The 23,163-nt window shown below is 46.8% G+C and overlaps 1 protein-coding gene across 1 annotated transcript in view; it reads right to left on the bottom strand.

The window, feature by feature from the left end:
- GLRX3 (glutaredoxin 3) overlaps positions 1-23,163 on the bottom strand; it is an 84,078-nt gene that overhangs the window by 31,293 nt on the left and 29,622 nt on the right. The window contains exons 4-6 of the mRNA XM_082268315.1: positions 15,090-15,291; positions 1,243-1,415; positions 1,102-1,163 (exon numbers count right to left, since the gene is read on the bottom strand). Coding sequence (XP_082124441.1) covers positions 1,102-1,163; positions 1,243-1,415; positions 15,090-15,291 — 437 coding nt within the window. The remainder of the gene's footprint in view (positions 1-1,101; positions 1,164-1,242; positions 1,416-15,089; positions 15,292-23,163) is intronic.

The raw sequence follows: 23,163 nt of genomic DNA, 5'->3' as shown, positions 1-23,163 counted from the left end.
CCTGTACCTTTAGCAGAGAAACAGCCCCAAAGCCTAAACCTCCGTGCTTGACTGTAGGGATGGTGTTCTTAGGGTCATAGTCAGCATTTTTCTTCCTCTAAACACAGCGAGTCTAGTTATTGCCAAAGAGCTCACTTTTGGTCTCATCCGACCACAGCACTTTCTCCCAACCCTTCTATAAATCATTTAGATGTTCAATGGCAAATTTCAGACGGCCTGTACATAGGCCTCCTTTAGGAGGAGGACCTTGCAGGAGCTAAAGGATTCAAATCTATTGCAGTGTATTTTGTTACCAATGTTTTTTTGGGTGACTGTGGTCCCAACTGCCTTGAGATCATTCACAAGTTCTGGGCTGATCCCTCACTTTTCTCGTGATCATTGTTACCCCACAAGTCGAAATCTTGCATGAAGCTCCTGACCTTGGCAATTGATGGTTATTTTGTATTTCTTCCATTTGCAAATAATCGCTCCAACAGTTGTCTCCTTCTCACCAAGCTTCTTGCTGATGGTCTTGAAGCCCATTCCAGCCTTGTGCAAGTCTACAATCTTGTCTCTGACGTCCTTTGACAGCTCTTTGGCCTTGCCCATGATGGTGAAGTTTAAATGGAAGAAAGATTCTGTGGACAAGTGTTTTTTAAACACATAACGAGTTGTTTGGAGCACCTTCCTAAATTGACAGGACTAATTTGTATACCACATGAGAACATACTGTAGCCAGTCTGTGGGAGCCAGAATTATTGTTGGTTGGTAGGGGATCAAATACTTATTTTACTCACTGAACTGCAACTCAATTTATAACATTTGTATTATGAGTGTTTTCTGGATTTTATGGTTGATATTGTCTCTTATCTTTTAAAATACACCTATGATAGCAATTATAGACCCTTTAATTTGAAAGCGGGCAAACTTCCAAAATCTGCAAGGGATCAAATAATTATTTTCCCCACTGTATATCCCAAAATTTGACTCTAAAAGATATCAAATATTTCCTGCAAGGCTAAACTAATAAACTTGAAATAACCCTAGGATTTCCCATTCTGCCTAAATCCATATATGCATCTGTAATGACACACAGTGTGCTATATAATAAAGGGTCTGTACCGGTCTTCCAGACTCTGGGCCTTGGGACACATAGTAGCAAGCTCCCCTGACGCCTCCATCTCCTGTAAATGAGAGACTTGGTTAAGTACCGCATTTGTATCCTGGCAATAGAATGACACCTGAGACATTGTCTCTACTCACCTTGACAATGTCCAGTCCTCCAATTAGCTCTCCATTGATATACAGCTGGGGATAAGTGGGCCAGTTGGAGAAGGTCTTTAGTCCCTGCCGCACTTCCTCATCAGACAATATATCAAAACTGCTAAATTGGATCTTATGCTTGTTAAGGATGCCTATAATTTGTCTGCTGAATCCTGCAAGACACAAATCACATCTTTACTATGACAGAAGTCAAGTGTAAAATTTCGCACACTGGCCTCCCATGGAGTGACCTGCAAATTGTACTGTCCATTAATTCTAAGTAAGAGTACAATATTTATCATGTCTGTGATTTTATGCCCATGTTCTCAGCTTGATTTTTAATAACATATGGATTGTTAAATGCATAAAACTGACCCTCTGAAACTAGTGGGGATTTGTAAGCCCATGGCAGATTCGCTGTGGGTCAGGAACAAATGCTATGAGCCACCAGTAAACAAAATGTGCAGGATCCCATGAAACAAGTTAGAGGGAGATTTTTCTGCCATCTGATCTGAGCTTTGTCTTGAGGTTTGAAAATGTCAAAAACATTAAAAATATGGTTTAAAAGGCAGTACAGTCTCGTCCTACTCTGCAGAGCCTCAGTTGTACTTTATTCACACCACTGTGCCGAAAATCAGAGCCACTAGAGGCCAATCTGCTGGCAACCTACAGATTTACTGCTGCTCAGGGGCCCTGGACTTCAGTTACATGACAGCTTCGGGCAAGAAGAAACAGGAGTAATGCTGCAGTGCAGACAATTTTCACACACTAATTTAGGTAACATTAAGTATTCATGTGGAATGGATGTTTCTTGCTAAAGAATATTATTTTTGGGCAAAGTTCCAGCTCTCTAGGTAGTAAAAAAAAAAAAATATATAAAACCAAGAAATTAGTAGCAGCCAATAGGTAAATCAGCAAATTACAAATATTATCCAACACCACAACTGTGCTTAAAGTATGTATAAGCCTGTAATCAGAAAGGACCGATCCTATTTGCTAGCTAATAGCACTGAGTGATTTGACATATCTATATATATATATTTTTTTTTTTTTTTGCAAGGGGGAGGGGGAGAGAACTGATAGTGCAGGGTTTTTTTTTACCTTAATGCAGAGAACGCATAATAGTAAAAAAATCAATAAAAAAGGTCAACCCAAGATAACCCCTCCTACTAAAAAAGGATATTGCAGAAGTTCTGTTTTATAATTTACATCTTAAACCTTTGGAACTACCAAAAGCAGTTCAACCGAGTGCGCTGCAGAAAACAAATGCTAACAAGCCAAAGAAAACAGAAAAAACAGTATTGTCTGCAGCTCAAAAAGTCACCTGAAGGCGCTCATGTGAAAGATGATGTTCTTCCGGGTAAATAGATACCTAACATGTCATGCTTTAAAATTGCGCACGCTCGTGGGATGGCAACAAACTACAGTACCTAAAAATCTCCATAGGCGACACTTTCAAATATTTTACAGGTTACCCATTAAGAGTAAGGCTCCTTTTACACCTATGAGAACTAAAAGTCGCACGGTTTTGCGCCTCAATTTTGACTGGACTTGAAGCAATGACTGTAATCTTGAGGTCTATGGACCTGAAAACACATCAAAGTCGGACCAAAGTAGTGCAGGGACTACTCTGAAGTCATTGTGACTTGAAGTCGCACAGACATGAACGGTACTCATTGGAAATCATGGAGTATGACTTGTCAGGCAACTTTGCAGTCCCAAGTGACAGGACAAGTCGAACAAGTGTAAAAGGGGCCTTACAGAGGAGGTCTTGCACTAGAATTATTTTTTTCTCACTCTTACAATTGCGGCGATACCTCACATGTGTGGTTTGAATACTGTTTACATATGGGGGTGCGACTTACGTATGCGTTCACTTTTTTTCTTAACTATTTGAATTTTTATTTTTATTATAACTTTTATCCCTATTACAATAAATGCAAACATTCCTTGTAATATAAATAAGCATGACAGCTCCTCCTTATTAGAGACCACAGAACTCTTTACCTTAAAAAACTAAGAAAAAAAAAGCCGAGTGGGGGCCATCTTGCCCTCACTCGACTTCCTGCCCAGCAAACAGCCGCTGTTTGAACTCTGGTAGGAGTCCATGGAGGTAGCACAGCTTCAGTGGAAAGAGAGGCTTCCAAGTACAGCACATCGCTGGCAGGAACAAGTGAGCCAACGGATGTTGATCCTGGGAGAGCAACCCTTGGCTGAGTGGGTAAGGCACCTTGACTTCCTGGTCCAGAAAGATGATACTGGACAACTCGTGGCAATATGGTGGCACGCAGTCCAGCAAGACACTGTTGGCAGATGGCATTTAGCCAGAAGGGGAGGGCTATGATGGCAGTTGTGGAAGGCCATGGAGGAGGAGGATTTTGGCAGTCCCGTGGAGTTGCAGTTCTGGATTATATATTACTACCGGCAAAGGATGCAACCGTTCCCAGGAGCTAGTGAGCTGGGACCAGACCTCAACCACCTGGTTACCATAGAGTGGGAGTTGGAAAAGGAGTACCAACACCTACTAGACTTGGTCCGGCTGGCCTTGATGCGGAGCAAGGTATAAGCTGGGTAACCCTGGGAGAGGAGATTTTAGGTCCCTCATCCCAGCAGCAGCAAGCATCCCTGGGAGAGGAGACAGTCGGTCCCACTACCCAGCACGGGCCAGTGCTACCAGGAGTCGAGACAGTCAGTCCAGGTCCCCAGTGGCAGCAGGATTTAAAGGGAGAAGAGAAGACCAGTCTCTCTCCCCAGCTGGAGCCAGCGTTAGCGGGAGAGGAGATTGTAGGTCTCTAGTCCCAGCAGCAGCCAACAGTCCTGGGAGTGGAGATGGTCGGTCCCACTACTCAGTACCAGCCAGAGTTACCGGGAGTCAAGACAGTATGGTTTAAAGGGAGAGGAGACAACCGGTTCCTGACCTGTGTATGATGGTTTTGGTAATTATTTGGGTAGTCACTAAGCTACTTCTCAGGTGTATAAAAAAGCCTGTATTCTTGTTCAATAAAGAGATTTGTTTTACCCTTCATCAAGTTTAGGCTGATGTTTGGGGAACGAGGAGCTATACTTTACATCCACTTGGGATTTGGGAGACTTATGGATATACTCAGCTGGAGTATAATCAGAACCGTTACAGTGACCCTCCCAGACAGTGCTCTTAGCACCAGAATGCCCGCCACCCTACACCCGCCACCCACTGTCCCTCTATTAGTCACTGATCAACATTACAGTACAGCGTTTATAACTGCGTAAATTCCAGCATATATACCTTAATTTGTAGACACTAACTTTCACACAAACCATTACACGCTTATTGTGATTTTGCTGCCGACGGCCTTTGGAAAAAAAAAATGGCCAAGGTGGAAATCTGGCCCTTGATGGTGCCCAGAGCTAAACGCTGATGTACACCTTGTTAAAGAAAAAACAGCAGGCGGGACACTGAAAAGGCATGGGGAGAAACACCCCAAGACTCACATCAAGTAATGTACGTCCTCCAAACTTGAATATAGATCTTCATTGAAGTATATTTTCTAGCTTTTAACAGCATAGGAATCACTGAATCTGACAGCCCTCTGTCCTTCAACACCTGGCTTTCAACAGCCATGCCTTTAAAGCCAGGGACCGTAAAGCAGGATGGAAGATCGGTCCTTGAGACAAGAGATCTTCTCTGAGCAGAAGTCTCCGAGGAGCGTCGGCTACCAGCCTGACTAGGCCTGCATACCAAGACTGGCGAGACCAGTCCGGAGCCACCAGAATGACTGGAATCCCTTCCACCTCGATTCTGCGCAGAAGTTGTAGTGGAGGAAAAGCAAAAATCAGACGATACTGACCCCAGGGGGCCACCAGAGCATCGGCGGCGTTGGCCAGAGGATCCCAAGACCTTGCCACAAATCTCTGAACCTCCTGGCTGAAATGAGAGGCCAACAGGCCACATCGGGGGTCCCCCACTGGAGACACAGTTGTTGAAACACGTCCAGGTGAAGAGACCATTCTCCTGGTTCCAACATCTGTCGATAGAGGTAGTCCGCCTGCCAATTCTCCACCCCTGGAATGTGCACAGCAGAAAGAGCTGGAACATACCGCTCTGCCCACCTTAGAATGCCGGCTACTTCCCAAGCCGCAAGAGCACTTCTTGTGCCTCCTGGATGGTTGACATACGCCACAGCCGTGGCATTGTCCGATGAAACCTTTACCGGGCACCCCTGCAGACGATCCGTCCACTGAGACGGGCACAGCCTGATCGCCCGAATATCCAGGATGTTGATTGGCAGACTGGATTTTTCCGGAATCCAAACTCCTTGAGCCGAGTCTGTGCACAAGACACCTCCCCAGCCAGACAGACTGGCATCTGTGGAAACCCCTGTCCAATACAGGAGGAGAAAGGACTTCCCTTGCTGAAGCGCCGGGGAACGGAGTCACCAAATCAGAGATCCCCTCGCACCCCAGCTCAACAGAATCAGATTGTCCAGTGATTGAGAAGTCTTGTCACCATGCAAGAATCTCCTTCTGCAGAGGCCTGGTATGAAACTGAGTAAATGGAACTACCTCGAAGGTGGAGATCATCAAACCCAGCACTTACATGCAAGTCCTGAGAGATGACCGACGGTTGGACAACAGGGGCTGCATCGCATTGTGCAACTTCAGCAGTTTCGTCCGGGCTGAGGCTGAGTCCAGAGTCAGGTCCAGGTAGTCCAATTTGGTGGACGGAGTCAGAGCAAATTTCTGAAAATTCAGCGTCCAGCAGAACTCTTGCAGAGTTTGTATTGCGATATCCAGATCAATCTCTGGAGTCTACGACAGCAAAACCAACACCAGGGCCAACACTTTCGTGAACATCCGCGGAGCTGAGGCAAGACCATAGGGTAACGCCACAAAATGATAATGCTCCTCTCCCACAACCTGCGGAACCCGCTTTTGACTTAAGCCCCGTACACACGTACTGATCGTCGGCCGAACGATCGGACGTCTTTTGTCCAGGGCTGTCGTGTCTGTTGAAAACTGCAAAAGACTGCAAACAAATTTTGTCGGCCAACAACAGCCGACTGCAGAAGTGATGTCATGTGATGGTTAACTTTCCTTGTCTTTTTTCTTTTCTGAGCATGCCCAGTCTTGCTAATCTGCTGTCTGTCGGCCGAAATCTGTACTGACTGGCGAACAATCGGCCGTTCTGGTGACGGCCAACAAATATTTTAACAGATTCTGTTGGGCCGAAAATGCGCTGTCGGCTGCGGAAGCATCATACTAACAAGCCTACAATCGGCCGATCGGTCGGCGGCCGAATATTTACGGCCGACAATCGGTACGTGTGTACGGGGCTTTACCGACCCAGGGTCTCTTGGAGCCTCCCGCGAAGGTACGGGTGGATCTTGATCCCTTGTCCTGCGATCCAGCCGGACGAAAGGGGCGCTTGTGAGCCGAGAAAAAAGTACCACGTTTACGATGAGGCTCCTTGCTCTTAGCAGCCTGCGGAAGCAGAGTACTCTTACCTCCACTCCAGTAAGACCTTTAATGATTTCTTCCATAGAACCACCGAACAAAAGGTAAATCAGTCCGCACCTTTTTGGAAGCCTGGTCCGTTGACCTGCACTTCAACCAAATCATGCAGCGAAGGATCACCGCAGTCACTAACACTCTACAAGCCAAAGGGGCTGCATCCAAGGATGCGTCACAGATGTACTGTAGCCCCTGTATCAACTGATCCGTCAGCTCGGGAGGATGTTGACCCCCTTGCAGATCCTGGCGTAAAAGTTTTGCCCATTCTATTAAGGCCTGGGAAATCAAGGTGATTAATTGATTCCGCCACGGTTAAAAGATAACGGACCAGAGCCTCAGCTCTCTTGTCCACAGGGTCCTTAAAGGACAGGGAATTTTCCACCGGAAGAAGCGTGGCTTTGTTTAATGTGGAAACCTGAGAGTCCGTCGTTGGACCGGTCAGCTTCTCCAAAAGAGACTCCTCAAAGGGATATCTCCTTGCAAAATGCTTAGGTATTCTGACCATGCATTTCGAGGATCCTCACGGACTAGCAACAATCTCGACGAAATAGAAAGGAAAGGAGAACACCTTAGTCACCTTGGAAGGTCTACGGGTGCCAAATTGCACCGGCGCAAAAGACACAGCATTAGCTGTGTCCTTCAATTTTAAAGGTTACGGCACTGAAACAATCAGTGCCTCCACAAACGCCTTTCATGAGCGGCTACAGTGGAAGAGGAATCATCCTCACTGTTAGAGCACTCAGGGTGCATGGACACAGACCCAGCAGGTTGACTCAGAGGATACAGGTAATGGTGGGGGGCGCTTCTTGCTAGGCCCCTTTTGAAGAGCCAAATCAACTTTTGACACAAGTGACTGTAGGATCAAAGTCATGGCCGCCAGGGCAGACAGACCCAGAGGGTCTCGCAGCTTCTGAAAGTGTGTCAGGTGGTGATAACTGCTCAAAAAGTCCCCCTCACACTGCTACCACTGTGGTACTGCAAGTCCCAGCGCAGCAGCGGCGCTAATATAGCAGAAGAGAGAGCTGTATACCCACACGGGCTCACCACCTCTGTATCCTGCTATTCAGAGCAGGATACAGAGCTCCCAGCTGCTTGCCATGCGACGATCAGAGAAGAAGAGGAAGCGTTGTCGCTGTCACTAGAGGCCTACCGCCGCATCACCGCTCCACAGGCTACAAGAAAATGCCCGCCGCATTGACTTCTATGGGAAACTCAAAAAACACCTTGCCGCCTGATTACACAAACATGGCCGCCGTGTCTGTATACAGCCATCCACAACAAAATGGCAGGATACCAGACCAGCCTGACCTGTAACTGTAGTCCACCAGGGGAGCCTGCAGAGGGACCCCCATGCAGCCATGCACTGCAGAAGCACCTGAAAATGAGCCACCGGCCACGCGCTCCCATCCCCCTCCAGCCCATCACCATAGCACACCCCACATAACACAACCGCCCGTGCACCCTGAGAGGACTAAGGGGGAATGTGAGGGTGACCCAGGCAGGGGGACCCCGCAAGTGGGGGGGGGGGGGGGGGAACCATGAGGGGAGGGAGGAAGGGCACAAAAATAGCCTACCAACCCGAGGAAGGGCTCACGTCCACCCCAATAGTTCCCCAAAGGAGAGGGGGGACACTACTCGCCACACTTGGAAACCAAGCGGGCACCACTCCTGCCAGTCCACCGCGCCATCTTGGAATGGGGGTGCTGCGGGCCAGAAGTACACTGCAACTCTGGCCGTGAACTTTGTCGTGACCAGGGCTTTGCGTACTCGCAAGGTGTTTCACTCACCGGCCAGCCCCCGTCCAGTGGGGCTATGTCGCAGCAAACCTAGCGCGGAGCAAACCGTTGGGTCGCGCTCGTTGGCCAGACATGGAAGATCATAAGGATCTAGGATAGCCAGTTTGTCGCCCAGTCCGGCAGTTGATTGTAGTTCTCACAGGAACAGTAAACAAAAGAAAAGAATTCCATTTAAAAAAGAAAACATGCCAGAACCACAGATCCCAGCAGGGAACCAGGTCCTTACTCCTAACTAGGCAGAAAAAAGTCCTAGAGCAGGAAGTGGGAGAATACCCGCCAGGGAATGCCCCAGGGGCGTAGTTAGAATTATTTCCTTCTCGTCCTACTCCTGTGGAGAGAGCAGTATAAGCCCAAGTGTCTAAGAAGATATGGAGCTGAGTCTGGCCATTTTTTTCCCCATTGTATAATAAAAAACGCAGAGGTGATCAAATACCACAAAAAAAGCTCTATTTGCGTAAAAAAAAAAAAAAAAAACTATAGAAATTTAATTTGCATACCATATTGCATGACCGCACAATTTCCAGTTATAGTAGCGCAGTGCTGAATAGCAAAAATGCTCTGGTCATGAAGGAGGTAAAACTTTCCAGGGGTCAAGTTGTTCATGCTAACAGCTAATCACACATCTGAAATAAGCGTGCTTATTTAGCTGTCAAATCATTTGTGTTTCTGTCCATACAGTCCGAGGTTTATATAGCCTTGCCGAACTGTAGAACCAAGCAGGTAACTTTCCATTTCCCTACTACACATGTGATTGAACAGTGGCAGCAGCAGCTCAGCCCAGTCAGCACATGTGTACTGTAAACATTTTATTATATATATTACCCACTTGAGCTCCGGAAGATTTACCCCCCTTCACGACTAGGCCCTTTTTTGCTATATGGCACTGCGTTACTTTAACTGAAAATTGCGCTGTCATGCAACGCTGTGCCCAAATAAAACCGGTATTATTCTCACACAAATAGAGCGTTGCTTTTGGCGGTATTTGATCACCACTGGGTTTTTTATTTTTTGTGCAACAAACAAAAGTACGAAAATTTTGAAGAAAAAAAAACAATCTTTTTTTACTTTCTGCTATAAAACATATCCAAAAAATTGGTTTTCTTCATAAATTTAGGCTATGTATTCTGCTACATATTTTTGTTAAAAAAAAAATTCCAATAGGCCTATATTGATTGGTTTGCGCAAACATTATAGCATCTGCAAACTATGGTATATATACAGCAATTTATTTTATACTAGTTATGTCGGTAATCAGCAACTTATAGTGGGACTGGGATAGTATGGCGGGCAATCTAACACTGACACTACAATACAGTAATCAGTGCTACAAATATACGCTCACTGTACTAACACTGGCTGGGTAGGGGTAAAATCTATGGGCAATCAAAGGGTTAAATGTGTGCCTAACAAGGCTTGGCACATTTACTGCGAGGTGCTTTTACTAAGGGATGTGCCAGTTTTTATTCCCTGCTTTGCAGGGAAACAAAAGCTGGCACCAGTTTACACTCGCAGAACTCGGTCCGGTCATCCTCTTCCCCGATCAGTGGGTGCCAGCGGTCATCCATTGGCAGGGACCCACTGATCGGCTTGTGCTGTGCATAATCACAGCACAGCTGGCGCAGCCCCCTAACCAGAAGTGCTGGATCTTGTATCTAGTACATGATCCAGAGCAGGAAAGCCGCTTTGCTGCTGTACTCCTACTTGAGGTCAACAAGCAATTAATGTTCTCTATATCTGCCTGGAGTTCAGCTTAAAGTAATTGTTGACATGACTTTACAATGTATATGCTTGTTCCAATATATTTTTGGAATTGTAGTAAATGCAGAGATTTGTAGAAGGTATGGTAGCTTTTCAACTGCAGTTATTGTATCCTCATGCAGTTGGACATAAGGGATGTCACAGCCACTCCCTGAATCCATGCTCTATAAAGGCCACAGAGGAGGGATGGGGTGAGGAAGTGTGAATAGGTGCCTATACCTTGCTGGGTGGTGGACTCCCAGGAGGCATTGTGAGTCTGCCTGAAATGGAGCAAAGAGGGAGTGTTTCCTTAAAGAGGTTGTAAACCACTGAAGAAAAAAAAAAAAAAACATGTAGGACAACGGCATAATGTACTAGTATGCATCGCATACTAGCACATTATGAAATACTTACCTCAGAACTAAGCCCTTCCAGCGGCGCCTGGTTACCGCTGTGAATGGCTGACAGCTTCCCCAGGTGTTTCTTCCTGGTTTGCAGGCTCCGGCGCTGTGAGTGGCTGGAGCCGCGATGACGTCCTAAGCGCGCGGGAGCCACAGTTTCCTATACAGGCTCTGAAGGTCCGGCACTGTAAGCTGGACCTTCACAGTGCATGCGCGATGAGGTCTTTGGCTGTATGCACTCTGAATATCTCCTAAACAGTGTAAGTTTAGGGGACATTCACAGTACCTGCAGGTAAGTCTTATTATAGGCTTACCTGTAGGTACAAGTGGTGTAACAGAGTTTACAACCACTTTAAGAACTATTGGGAATATGATAGCAGCCACACAGGGAGGGCATTGTTTGTAATATTAGTCAAACACACAGACTTAGGCTGGCCATGCACGGTTCAAATCTCAGCAGGAACTGGCGGAGATTTGAGCCGTTAATGGGCAGGCTGAATGTACCAAGTTGATTGATCGATCAAAATGGGTACAACAAGCCAGCCAAATTATTTTGCGATTTTCACTAGCAGCGACTGCTATAGCTGTCAGCGATAATCGCTGTCTTCTCCCGGAAGAGGCAGCTTCCGCTGCCCTACCCCGCTGGGAGAGGACAACTGCCAATTCCTCAGTCAGCACTATGGGTGTTGAAATTTGCACCATGTATGGCCTGCTTTACATTGTGAGAAGACGCAGTAAAGCACAACTATTATGTGGTACTGCTAAGCAGGCAGGAAGCACAGCAATTGTATACATAATGAGCACATATGGCTGCTTCCATGTACACTCATTGTTACAAACTATACATTTTTATGAAAATATCTATCCCCAACACACTTTAAAGCGGAGTTGCACCCTAAAAACTATTTTTGCATGTCCGCTACCTTAGATGAACCTGAAAAAAGAATTGGAAAATTTTGATTTTTTTTTTTTGTTTCACTTACCTTGTTTTTAATGAAAATATACTTACCTTTCTTCCTCTTCCTCCCTCTGCAGCCGCGGCCCACGACCTCACTTCCTCCTTGCATTGACTCCTGGGAGATGAGCGTCATCGATCCCAGGAGTCAATGTGCCTACACCAGAGTCACTCGTCACTTCCAGTGCAGGCGCGTCATTCCCTGGGCATGCGCAGAAGCGGTTCAGGGATGATGCACCTGCACCAGAAGTGATGGCAGGGCATTCTGGGACTCCAACATCACCGAGAGGACACGAAGAGACACTTTCTGGCTTCAGCTGCCCACACCTGAGATGGCAGCGCTGGAATAGACATTTTCAAGGTAAGTATTTCTTCTAAAAGGTAAGTGAAACAGGGGACAGTTCAGAGGCTATCGTTGTTTAAATGCACTAGCCCTGACTGTACAGGGGGGTTATTTTTAGCTTAAAATTTTTTTTTTAGCCCGGAACTCCGCTTTTAAAATTGATTTGCTTGATGAAAATTATCTAATTTTAATGTAAAGCCTAAACATGGCAAAACTGGCAAAAATAGTCTCCTTAAAGGAAAAGGCGCAGTTTATTTTTAAATGTCAGATGGGATTTTTGTGAAATATCTGGTCACGTGACTACTAATTGCCCATATACTCTGATCTTTAAGGTCATTATCCTTTTAATAATGACATACGTATACAGTCATTAGTTTCAGGCATAAAAAAAGAAAGCTGAAAAGGGTTTTATCACTACAAAATCACATGGCATTATTTGCAAATACCTGAGCAAATCTACTGGTACATGAAAGAGCCTTCATTAAAAAGCCCCCTTTGTCTAAGCAGAACTGTATTTACAACTCACAGTACATGACTAGCCTTTGTGTGACCTCCGTTCCCCCACCCGCAGCTAAAATATGGCTTTCCCTCTCAGCGATGTGGAGGAGCGGCCGCGGTCTGCATACGGTGAAGGTGCGTGTGATGTGAGCTCTTTATTTATTTCTACTGCCAGGGAAGTGTTAAGTTCATGTACAGCCCCGAGTGAAACACACTCTCTGAAATGTGTCATTCATCTGGGAGTTCATTAGTAAATAGCTGAAGGCTGATTGCTTTTGGTTATTCTGTTTCCAATACATTCAATCATTTTTACTGGACCGGCCCCACCAGAAAGCTTTGCTGGAGCTCCAGGTGATGGGATGAAGACTAGCTAGATGAATGGCCTGGATTTCAATTGTACGGGTTAATGCGGGAGCGAGAGGATACCATGCTTTGGGACAAAATAAACAGGACTTGGTGTTCGCATGGATACTAAGACGGATGAATAAACATACATACTATTATACTCAAATATTGCACTGTGCTTCTTCTTGGGAGGCATTACAGAGGTGAGACACAAAAACAAAAAGGACCTTATAATAATGCTACAAAAACAATCATTTCTGTTTTTAAAAATGTGTGTGACTGCTGTACTATGCATTTGTAAAAAAAAAAAAAAGTATCCTGTTCTCTATGTATTGCTTCCATTGTGTGAAATCCCTGGTGTTCATGTCAGTCCCCCTGCTTTCCTATTAAAACTGACCACACTAGGCACGAGTGGTCAGCTTTCTGGCAGTGCTGGGAAAACAGACTGTTCTCCCCCATTGATTAGACTTATTCTGACATGCCCCCCTCCCCTGCTTTGTTCAGCCATTCACTGGAAAGATCAGCATGCTGCTGTTTCTCCCCCTGCAGCTCTCAGAGTTCCTTATGCAGCTGAGAACAGAGGGTATGTGATCACCTATAAAAATATATTATATATATATATATATATATATATATATATATATATATATATATATATATATATATATATATATATATATACATACATACATACATACATACATACATACATACACACACGCATACATATACACACACACAAATGTTTTGACTCTTATTTCGATTTTAAACTTAAATTGGCTGTTGTACAAGGTAAGGGTTCAACAATATATAAATCACTCAGCGCTATTAGCCAGCAAATAGGATCTGTCCCATCTGATTAAAGATATCCATCCAGGAATATTATCCCCAATAAACAATACCCCTAAACCCACAAAGCTACAACATGGGTCTCCAAACTTTCTAAAGGGCCAGTTTTACTATCCTTCAGATTTTAGGGGGGCGGACCGTGCCCAGTGGGAGTAAACAATGTCCGATTTTTGGTATTTGGGGGAGAAATAGTTGTTGTCGTTGAGAGGACTAGTGCCCCGTTTTTGTTGTCAGCAGCACAAATCCCGCCCCATTGTAAATAGGGAAAGTGGTCATCCGGTGACTTTATTAAACATTTTTTATAGGTCTGCAGCTCTTAGAGGCCGTTTTAGAAAAAAGGCCTTTTCTAATCAAAGCTTTGTGTCGAGGAAGGAGGCTGCAAGGTTTGGACTGTGATCTTCAGAAAATCTCTATATGGAAATTTTGACTCTCACAATCAACATAGATTATTTTTAATCCTCATGCTGCTAACATTAATAAACAGATAGGAAAATATATCATATTTACTTGTTTAAAATGTTTTTTTACATTAAGGGCCCTTTCACACGGGCGCTCCGTATGTCCGCAAATCATCCTTTTTTTTGTGGATGATTTGCGGACATAATGTATGTCAATAGCATTACGGATGTCAGCGGAATACCATCCGCTGACATCCGATTTTCTTCCTTTCAGTTCTGTTCCGTTTTTTGGAACAGAACAGAACCCTATTTTTCTTCCGTTCAAAAAAACGGAAAGGAAGCAAAATCGGATGTCAGCGGTGTCATCTGCTGACATCCGCAATGCCCATAGACTTACATTATGTCCGTATATCATCCGCAAACAGATGGGATGATATGCGGACATACGGAGCGGATGACGCAAGTGTCATCCGCTCCGTGAAAAAAAAAAGTGCCGGAGCAGATCACAATGCGGTCCGCTCCGTGTGAAAGAGCCCTTATTCAGTTACTTCCTGTTTCCAAACATAGGCAAATGATGTCATATCCCAAGAATCTTCCGTCTTTCTCAGCTAAGCACATCATCCTGCCTGAAGGCCTGGGCTAAGGGCAGATGGATTCCAGGAAGTAAATGCCACATGAATTATCTGCCCTTATTCAAGTTGGCCATGGCCAGAAAAGCCAGGGAAGTGTTTTTCAAAGTGACTTCTCTACAAAAAGCATGGAGACATGGATGGATGGGGGAGTTTGCTTTAAATCTTAAAAATTAATTAAACAGAGTTTTTGGTTTGTGGTGCTCAGATGCAGTCAAGATCCACTTTAAGATTTTTGCCAATGTGTTGCCACCATTGTCTCGCAACAATTAAAAAAAAAAAAAAAGTTTCTTGATTCAAAACATAAGCCATCGTTCTAAGATTTAAGGTAAAATTGAAAAAAAAAAAAAAAAAACTTTTCTGCTTTGCCCATATATCATAAACAATGGTGACATACATTACATACCACATCTGGGCTCCTGGGGAGATCCTTTCATGAACAGCATACATGGGGCCACATTGATAAGCTTCTTAAGCCTGGAGTTGAGGTCCTCTTTGGGAGTGCTGTTGGGGGCAGCGGGAAAAGCAGTGTTTGATGCATGGCGCTGGACTCTCTTGGTCAGCTCAGGTGCATGAGCCCCATCTAGTCTGTCAATCTTCTGAGAACTCTGAGACACAAGATAAATCATGCTGAGAGGTTATAGGTAATGGAAAGTCAGAACATCAAACGTAAAACACAGCCAAGCAATGTATTACCCCTGGGTATGACATGGTTCATAATACTCTGACATCAGCTTCTCAGAAGCAGGAGATGGAAGTGCACAGCAAATACCGAATACACCATTACCTACTTAAGGGCCACACCTTTTCTGGCACTTTTTGTTTACAAGTATAAAACAGCATTTTTTGTTAGAAAATTACTTTGAACACCCAAACATATTTTTTTTTTAGAAGAGACCCTAGAGAATAAAATGGCGATCATTGCAATTTTTTTATGTCACACATTCTCCAAGGATATTTTATCACTGCCATTTCATGGGGGTGCTTTTAATTGCCAATTGGCATTAGAGAAAATATAATGTAAACAACTGCTGATACCCAAAGCTTGTTGGGTTTGTGTGATGTTCACACTCCTGTTCATATATGGACTCATCACACATTACTATCCATAAATAATTTATTTTTGGTAAAATATAAAAAGATGAAGTTATGTCGAGTAAATCGATACCCAACATGTCACGCTTTAAAATTGAGCAACACTCGTGGAATGGAGACAAACTACAATACGAAAAAATCTCAATAGATGACGCTTTTACATTTTTACAGGTTACCTATAGAGTTATAGAGGAGGTCTAGGGCTAGAATTATTGCTCTCACTATAACATTTCTGACAATACCTCACGTGTGGTGCGAACGCTTACATACGCATGTGTGACTTACATATGTGTTTGCTTCAGCTTGCGAGCACAGAGGGATGGGGGCGCTTTCATTTCTTTTTTTATCACTTTTATTCCTATTACAAGGAATGTAAACATCCTTTGTAATAGAAATAAGGGATGACAGATCCTCTAAAAGACCCCAAATCTGTCCTCTACCTTTAAAAGCGGTGAGAAAAAAAAAAAAAAGTGGTTTACTTCTGCTCTGGACCAGAAGTGACGCCATGTGGTTCCTTAGGTCCTCAAAGATCACGGCGGTGATCAGAGAAAATGTGGTCTTTCTTATGGCCAGCCGAGCGAAAATTTGGATCACTTCAGTGTGGGGGGGGGGGGGGACACTGCTTTTAAAAGCGATCCAGTGGCTAACCAGCCGCTTGGATCGCTTTTATGAGAAAGAGAATCGCTGGCTGGAAAAAAAAAAAAACACAATACTGGGGTTATGCTGCAACATATGTATTGCAAGCCTGAAGTGGTTAAAAAGTGGCCTAATACAGGATAATAATATTACAACTAGTAGTCCCAAATAAGAATGGTTCACCACTTCCATTAAGGCTGCATTCACATGTCAGCGTATGGATCGCGGGCAGAATCGCAGCGATTCCGCCCGCGATCCGGAAATCATTGCAAATCGCGGGACGCCCGTGCGTTGCCCGTGATTTGCAATAGCACCCCAAATGCTGAGAGATGTTGCCGTGATTTCCGCCTGCCGAATCGCGGTAACATCGTGCAAACAAAAAAAATCGCGGGACGAAATACGCTCCAAAGAAGCTCTTGTACTTTTTTGGGCGTAATGCGTCCCGCGATTTTTTTTTTTTGCGCGATGTTGCCGCGATTCGGCAGGCGGAAATTGCGGCAACATCGCTCAGCGTTTGGGGTGCTATTGCAAATCACGGGCAACGCACAGGCGTCCCGCGATTTGCAATGATTTCCGGATCGCGGGCGGAATCGCGGCTATTCTGCCCACGATCCATAGGCTGACATGTGAATGCAGCCTTAAAGTGGGCCTCGCACTAGAATTAAAGAGGGTTTGTAAATAAGATCTTATTTCTAATGACACTCTGTGGTCAATGTATTCCTTGAATTTTTTAAGGCAGATTGTATTCTGGAGTTACTATATCTAAAGTATAACTAAAAGGCAAACTTTTTTTTTCCCTTTGGATAGCGTGGAGAGGGATTAGAACACTTGCCAGTTTTTATAGCTGTCTGTGCCCCCGTTCAGGAGATTCACCCTCTCTATTTGTCTTGTTTACCATAACCATTGAAAGTAAAACAAAAAACCCAAATTTTGGGTTGTCCCCAGAAAAGTAATAGATGGGAAATCGTCCAATAGGGACACTAGTTCTTGTGTCCCCAAGGAATTCCCTTAATTTGCAGGGATTTCCTCTCACTTCTTTGACTATGGGACCGGAAGAGAAGGAAAATCTCCGCAATGGGATACAGATGGCGAAAAAAACTCTGACAGGTTTTATAATCCTCCCTTGCTCTATCGGAAATGAAAACAAAAAAAGTTTTGCCTATAGTTCTACTTTAATTATCCTGAAGGAGCACAGAAAGAGTTTTGTTCTTTGTTTCATATTGCCCTTGCTGACTCTCGCTAGTCTTCAGACAGAGATCTATGTGCTGGGGAGGAAGGATATTGCGGATATCCAATGGCCAATAACCCAGGAACTGTGCTGTAATTAGGTTGTGTTATCAAGTTGGCATTTTCTCCAATGCAGAAGCCAAAAAACTGAATTTTTGTAAAATCTTACCTGTAAAATTCCTTTCTCTGAGTCCTCCGACAGTCGCCGCCATCTTCATATTCGTCACAATGGGGTATTAGACTTTGCTCCGTAGGAGTAGCTAGGCAACAGAATATGTTAATATTAAAGCTTTTAACATATCCCACCCCCAGGGGGTGGTCCCCTCAGTCAATACCCTCCTACTTCCTGTATCCATACCTCAGTTTCAGTGGAATAGCAGTAGAGTATACAACCAAACCCCAAAGAGGGGCGGGGGCGGCGACTGTCGGAGGACTCAGAGAAAGGAATTTTACAGGTAAGATTTTACAAAAATTCAGTTTTCTCTTACGTCCTCCGACAGTCGCCGCCTCTTCATATTCGTCACAATGGGGACGTCCCAAAGCAGTGCAAACATGAGGGGTGGGAAACGCAGCCGCGCCTAAGGCAACGCAGTCTCCACATCAAAGAAAGGAACCTTACCAAAGGAAGGAAACCAGCTGGGCAACATGAGAAAAAACTTGCTCAACAGGAGCAATAACCCAGGAAAAAACAAATAATCCTAGGGACAAAAACATATCCCAAACAGCCAAGGAGCCCAAAACAAGGGGCTCTAAGGAACCGCCGCACTAAGAACCTTGCGGCCAAAGGAAGCATCTGCCGATGCCTGAACATCCACTCTGTAGAATTTTGTGAAGGTGTGCGCGGTCGACCAAGTCGCCGCCTTACAAACCTGGGCCACAGAAGCCCCATGACGACAGGCCCAAGACGTACTCAGAGATCTGGTAGAGTGCGCCTTCACAGGTACAGGGGGAACTTTCCCCTTCAAAGCATAGGCCTGTTCAATGGTCTGTCTGATCCATTTGGCAATGGTAGAAGCCGACGCCACCATGCCCTTCCGAGGACACTCCGGAAGGACAAACAAGGAATCCGACTTGCGAAAGGATTCAGTCGATTTCAGGTAAACCCTAATCGCCCGAACAACATCCAAGGAGTGCAACTCCACCTCCTTCGGATGTTTAGGCTTCGCGCAGAGCGAAGGCAAGACAATGTCCTCATTGAGGTGAAATTCGGAAACCCTCTTCGGAAGAAAAGAAGGGTTAGGTCGCAAGACCACCTTGTCCAAGTGAATGATCAGATACGGAGACTTGCAGGACAAAGCTGCCAGCTCCGACACTCTGCGAGCCGAAGTGATCGCCACCAAAAAGGCGACCTTCTTGGACAACATAGACAACGAGATCTTCCTGATCCGTTCAAAAGGAGCATGTTGTAACACGGACAGAACAAGATTCAAGTCCCAAGGGGGCAGAGGTTCCCTCCTAGGAGGGACCAGATGTCGCACCCCTTGAACAAAAGTGCTAACCAAGGAGTTAGATGCCACAGGACGTTGAAAAAGAACGGCCAGCGCAGACACCTGACCCTTGATCGTAGCCAGCGCCAAACGCTGGTCAACACCCGTTTGAAGGAAGGACAACACCCTAGACACCGAGTATGTGTGAGGTGAAAACCCCCTGGACTCGCACCAGGCAAAATAGGCCTTCCAAGTACGGTAATAGACCTTCCCCGAGGAAGACTTCCTTGCGTTGATCAAAGTGTGAATGACCTCAGGGGAGAGACCCCTGTTCTTCAGGACCTCGGTTTCAACAGCCAGGCCATTAAAGCCAGCGACTGTAAAGCAGGATGGAATATCGGCCCTTGAGACAGGAGATCTTCTCGAAGGGGTAGACGCCACGGGGCGTCGACCGCCAGATTCACGAGGTCTGCGTACCAGGACCGGCGAGGCCAGTCCGGTGCCACAAGAATCACCGCGTTTGGTTCCGAGGTCAACCTGCGAAGGAACCTGGACAGCAATTGAATCGGTGGGAACGCATACATCAGTCGGTACTGATGCCACGGAGCTACCAACGCGTCCAACGCGTCCAACGCGTCTGCCCGAGGATCGCGCGTCCTTGCCACGAACCGTTTCACCTTGTTGTTCAGACGAGACGCGAACAGGTCCACCTCCGGAAGACCCCACTTCGCGCACAACATCTGGAAGACATCCGGGTGGAGGGACCATTCCCCCTGGTCCAGGGTCTGGCGGCTCAGATAATCCGCCTGCCAGTTCTCCACCCCCGGAATGTGAACCGCCGATATTGCCGGGACGTGTGTCTCGGCCCAAGACAGAATTTCGGCCACTTCCCGAGCCGCTCAGGCACTCCTGGTGCCCCCTTGGTGATTGATGTAAGCCACCGCCGTGGCATTGTCCGTCTGCACCCGAACCGGACAGCCCTGCAGCCTGTCCGTCCAACGTTGAAGGCAGAGATTTATCGCTCGCAATTCCAGAATGTTGATCGGAAGGGAGGATTCCTCCTCCCACCAAGTACCCTGGGCGGACAGAACGTCCAGAACACCACCGTCCATGAAAGAGGACGAAAAGACTTGCCCCCCGACACCGACGGAGACTGGAGCCACCACAGAAGATCCCTTCTGGTGCGATGACTCAACGAAATCTGGAGATCCAGAGATTGCGGCCGCCCGTCCCAGCTGGACAGGATCTCCGCTTGGAGACCCCGCGTGTGAAACTGGGCGAAAGGAATCGCCTCGAAAGCCGAGACCATCAATCCCAGACACCGCATGCACGTCCGGAGGGACGAACACGGAGCGTCCCTGAGGGACCCGACTTCTTCCTGAAGAGTCCTGAGTTTGCCGTCCGGAAGGAAGACCTTCGCCTGGACCGAGTCCAGGATCATTCCCAGGTAGGGAAGACGAATCGACGGACACAGCGTCGACTTTGGAAAATTTATCGTCCAACCAAACTCCTTCAGAGTCTGCATCGTGACGGACAGGGCCTCCACCAGACCCTGGCTGGTCGCAGACCGAACCAGAATGTCGTCCAGATACCCCAGGACAGAGATGCCCTGGGCTCTCAACAAAGCCAGAACCGGTGCAAGCACCTTGGTGAAAACCCGTGGAGCCGAAGCGAGACCAAAAGGTAACGCCACGAATTGGTAGTGATCCTCCGCAATGGCGAATCGAAGGTACCTCTGGTGACCCTCGAAAATCGGGATGTGAAGGTACGCATCCTTCAAGTCGATGGAGGCCATGAATTCCCCTGGAACCAGGGCAGCCACCACCGACCGCAGAGATTCCATGCGGAACTTGCGAACCCGCACAAAGCGGTTCAGAGCCTTCAAGTCCAGAATTGGACGTACCTTGCCCTCCTTCCTGGGCACGGTGAACAGATTGGAATAGAACCCCAGAACTGGGTGAGGGCGCCCCTTCAGGCCGCATTGTTATAGGCAGCAGGTCCGGACTTCTGCTTACCTGACCACGGCTTCTTTTGGGAGCCTTGACCCTTAACTGGCTTGCCCTTATAGTGCGACCGAAAGGCACGAAAGGACCCCTGAGAGGGCCGAAAGGAAGCATGCTTCTTACCAGGAGCCGCCTTAGCCTTGTGGGATTGGGGCAAGAGCGTGCTCTTACCACCCGTGATCCTTTATCAGCGTATCCAAGGAGTCGCCAAAAAGGCGAGATCCATCATAGGGCAGATTGGCTACGTTCTTGCGCGAAGATTGGTCCACAGACCAACACTTCAACCAAACCAGGCGGCGAGACAATACCGCCACACTGTGTACACGTGCAGCCAACGGTACTATATCCAAGTCCGCATCACACAAATACATGCACAAATACACCCTGATGGATTTGATCCACCATATCCAATGTCGCCGGTGAGGCAGAATCAGCCACCAGGACGCGTCTAAGCACCTGCGTCCAACTCGCGACAGCCTGGGCTGCCATAAGTGAAGCAAATAGAGCTTTTAGCATAGAACCCGTAATAGAATAAGTATGACGGGCAAGAGACTCCAGCCTCCTGTCCGTGGCATCCCAAGACACCGGGGCATCCTCTGCAGGAATCGCAGTGGACTTATTCAAAACCGCTATCGCGTGATCCACCGGGGGCGGTACACACCAACGCTCATCAGTAGCGGAGGTGAGAGGATAACGCAGCTTGAAACTACTTGGCACAGCAAAAGGCTTGCGTAAATTGCGCCATTGTTCCTTAACAGCGCGCTGAAAATCATCAGTGCAGGGAAAGACCTGCGATGTCTTGCGTCTTTTCTGCGTCCCATAAGCTGCCAGGGCAGCAGGAGGACATGGTTCATCCTGTAATCGCAGTGTTTGTTTGATAGAAGCAACCAATTCATCCATGAGTGCAAGCTCTTCAGACGAGCCAGGGGGAGAATTATCAACCCCTTCAACCTCAGCCTCCACCTCGGACCCCACAAGATCCAGGGAGGAACGGGACCCTGATAAGGAGACCCCAGCCATAGCAGCCCCATCACCATCACCCTCTGAATCAGAGGAAATTGAAACTCTGGGCCGTTTAGTGGATTGAGCAGCCACAAGCATTTGCACCTGAGCAGCAAGGTTAGCCACAACTGTAGCCAAATCCCCCCCTGGGGGGGAAACAGCAGTCCCCTGGCCTCCCACCAATGTGGTAGGAAATTTGCTTTCCTGAGAATCCATGCCCCAAAGTATGTGGAAGAATAAAGGGTTAACTGCCCCTTTAAAAAGCGCACCGCACACACACACCAGCACAAGCCGACCAACACAGAGAAAAAGTACAACTCAGGCAAGGATACAGGGATAGGGAGGTAAAAACCTGGAGAGACCGCCGCTGCTGCTTCGATCGGTGCGCCCAGGGAAAAGGAAGTGATGTCACGCAGGGCGCTCTATTAAAGCCTATGGAAGGCTACAAGAAAATGGCCGCCTGCAGTGCTACCATGCGGCCGGAGCGAGCGCCGCCAAAATGGCGGCATTTGGCGCCGAAACGCCGCTCCTCCACCACAGCGAAACTGCCAAAAACACATGCAGCAAATAAAAATAATGGCGGACCGCCGCAGCAGTTGCCGCAATGTGCATAACACGATACAATCATGCCCCTCAGCACACAGCCTGTCACACAGTGAGACACAGCACATAAAACTGACACAGAACAGTGCAGCATAGCCCCCCCCTCCTTGCAGCCCACAGAATGCAGCCAGCAGACAGGGAGTCCAACAGTGTGACCAGAGGCAGGGTTACACAGTCCCAGACTGACACCCCCCAAACAGACAGGTCCCCACACAGATACACTTACCTCCTAAATGGCGTGGGGAACCCGCACAGGCGAACAAGCCACTGCACATGTGACAGGGAGAGTCGCATCCAGGACGCAGAAGAACTGGGGTTGAGAAACCGCACAGCGTCCAGTGAGGTAGCCACCTCACCATAGCATCCCTGCACCGAACAAGGATGGGTCGTTCAGAATGTACCTGACTGAACGCTCGATGGCAGGCTGGGAAGCCACTGACCCACAACCTGCGACCAGGGGGATCAGCCCGAGACCCAGTCCGCATGA

The sequence above is a fragment of the Pelophylax lessonae genome, assembly GCF_965119305.1.
Source record: "Pelophylax lessonae genome assembly, chromosome: 9".
Lineage (NCBI taxonomy): Eukaryota > Metazoa > Chordata > Amphibia > Anura > Ranidae > Pelophylax > Pelophylax lessonae.
The sequence above is the reverse complement of the archived record's forward strand: the minus strand, read 5'-3'. Positions and strand labels throughout refer to the sequence as shown.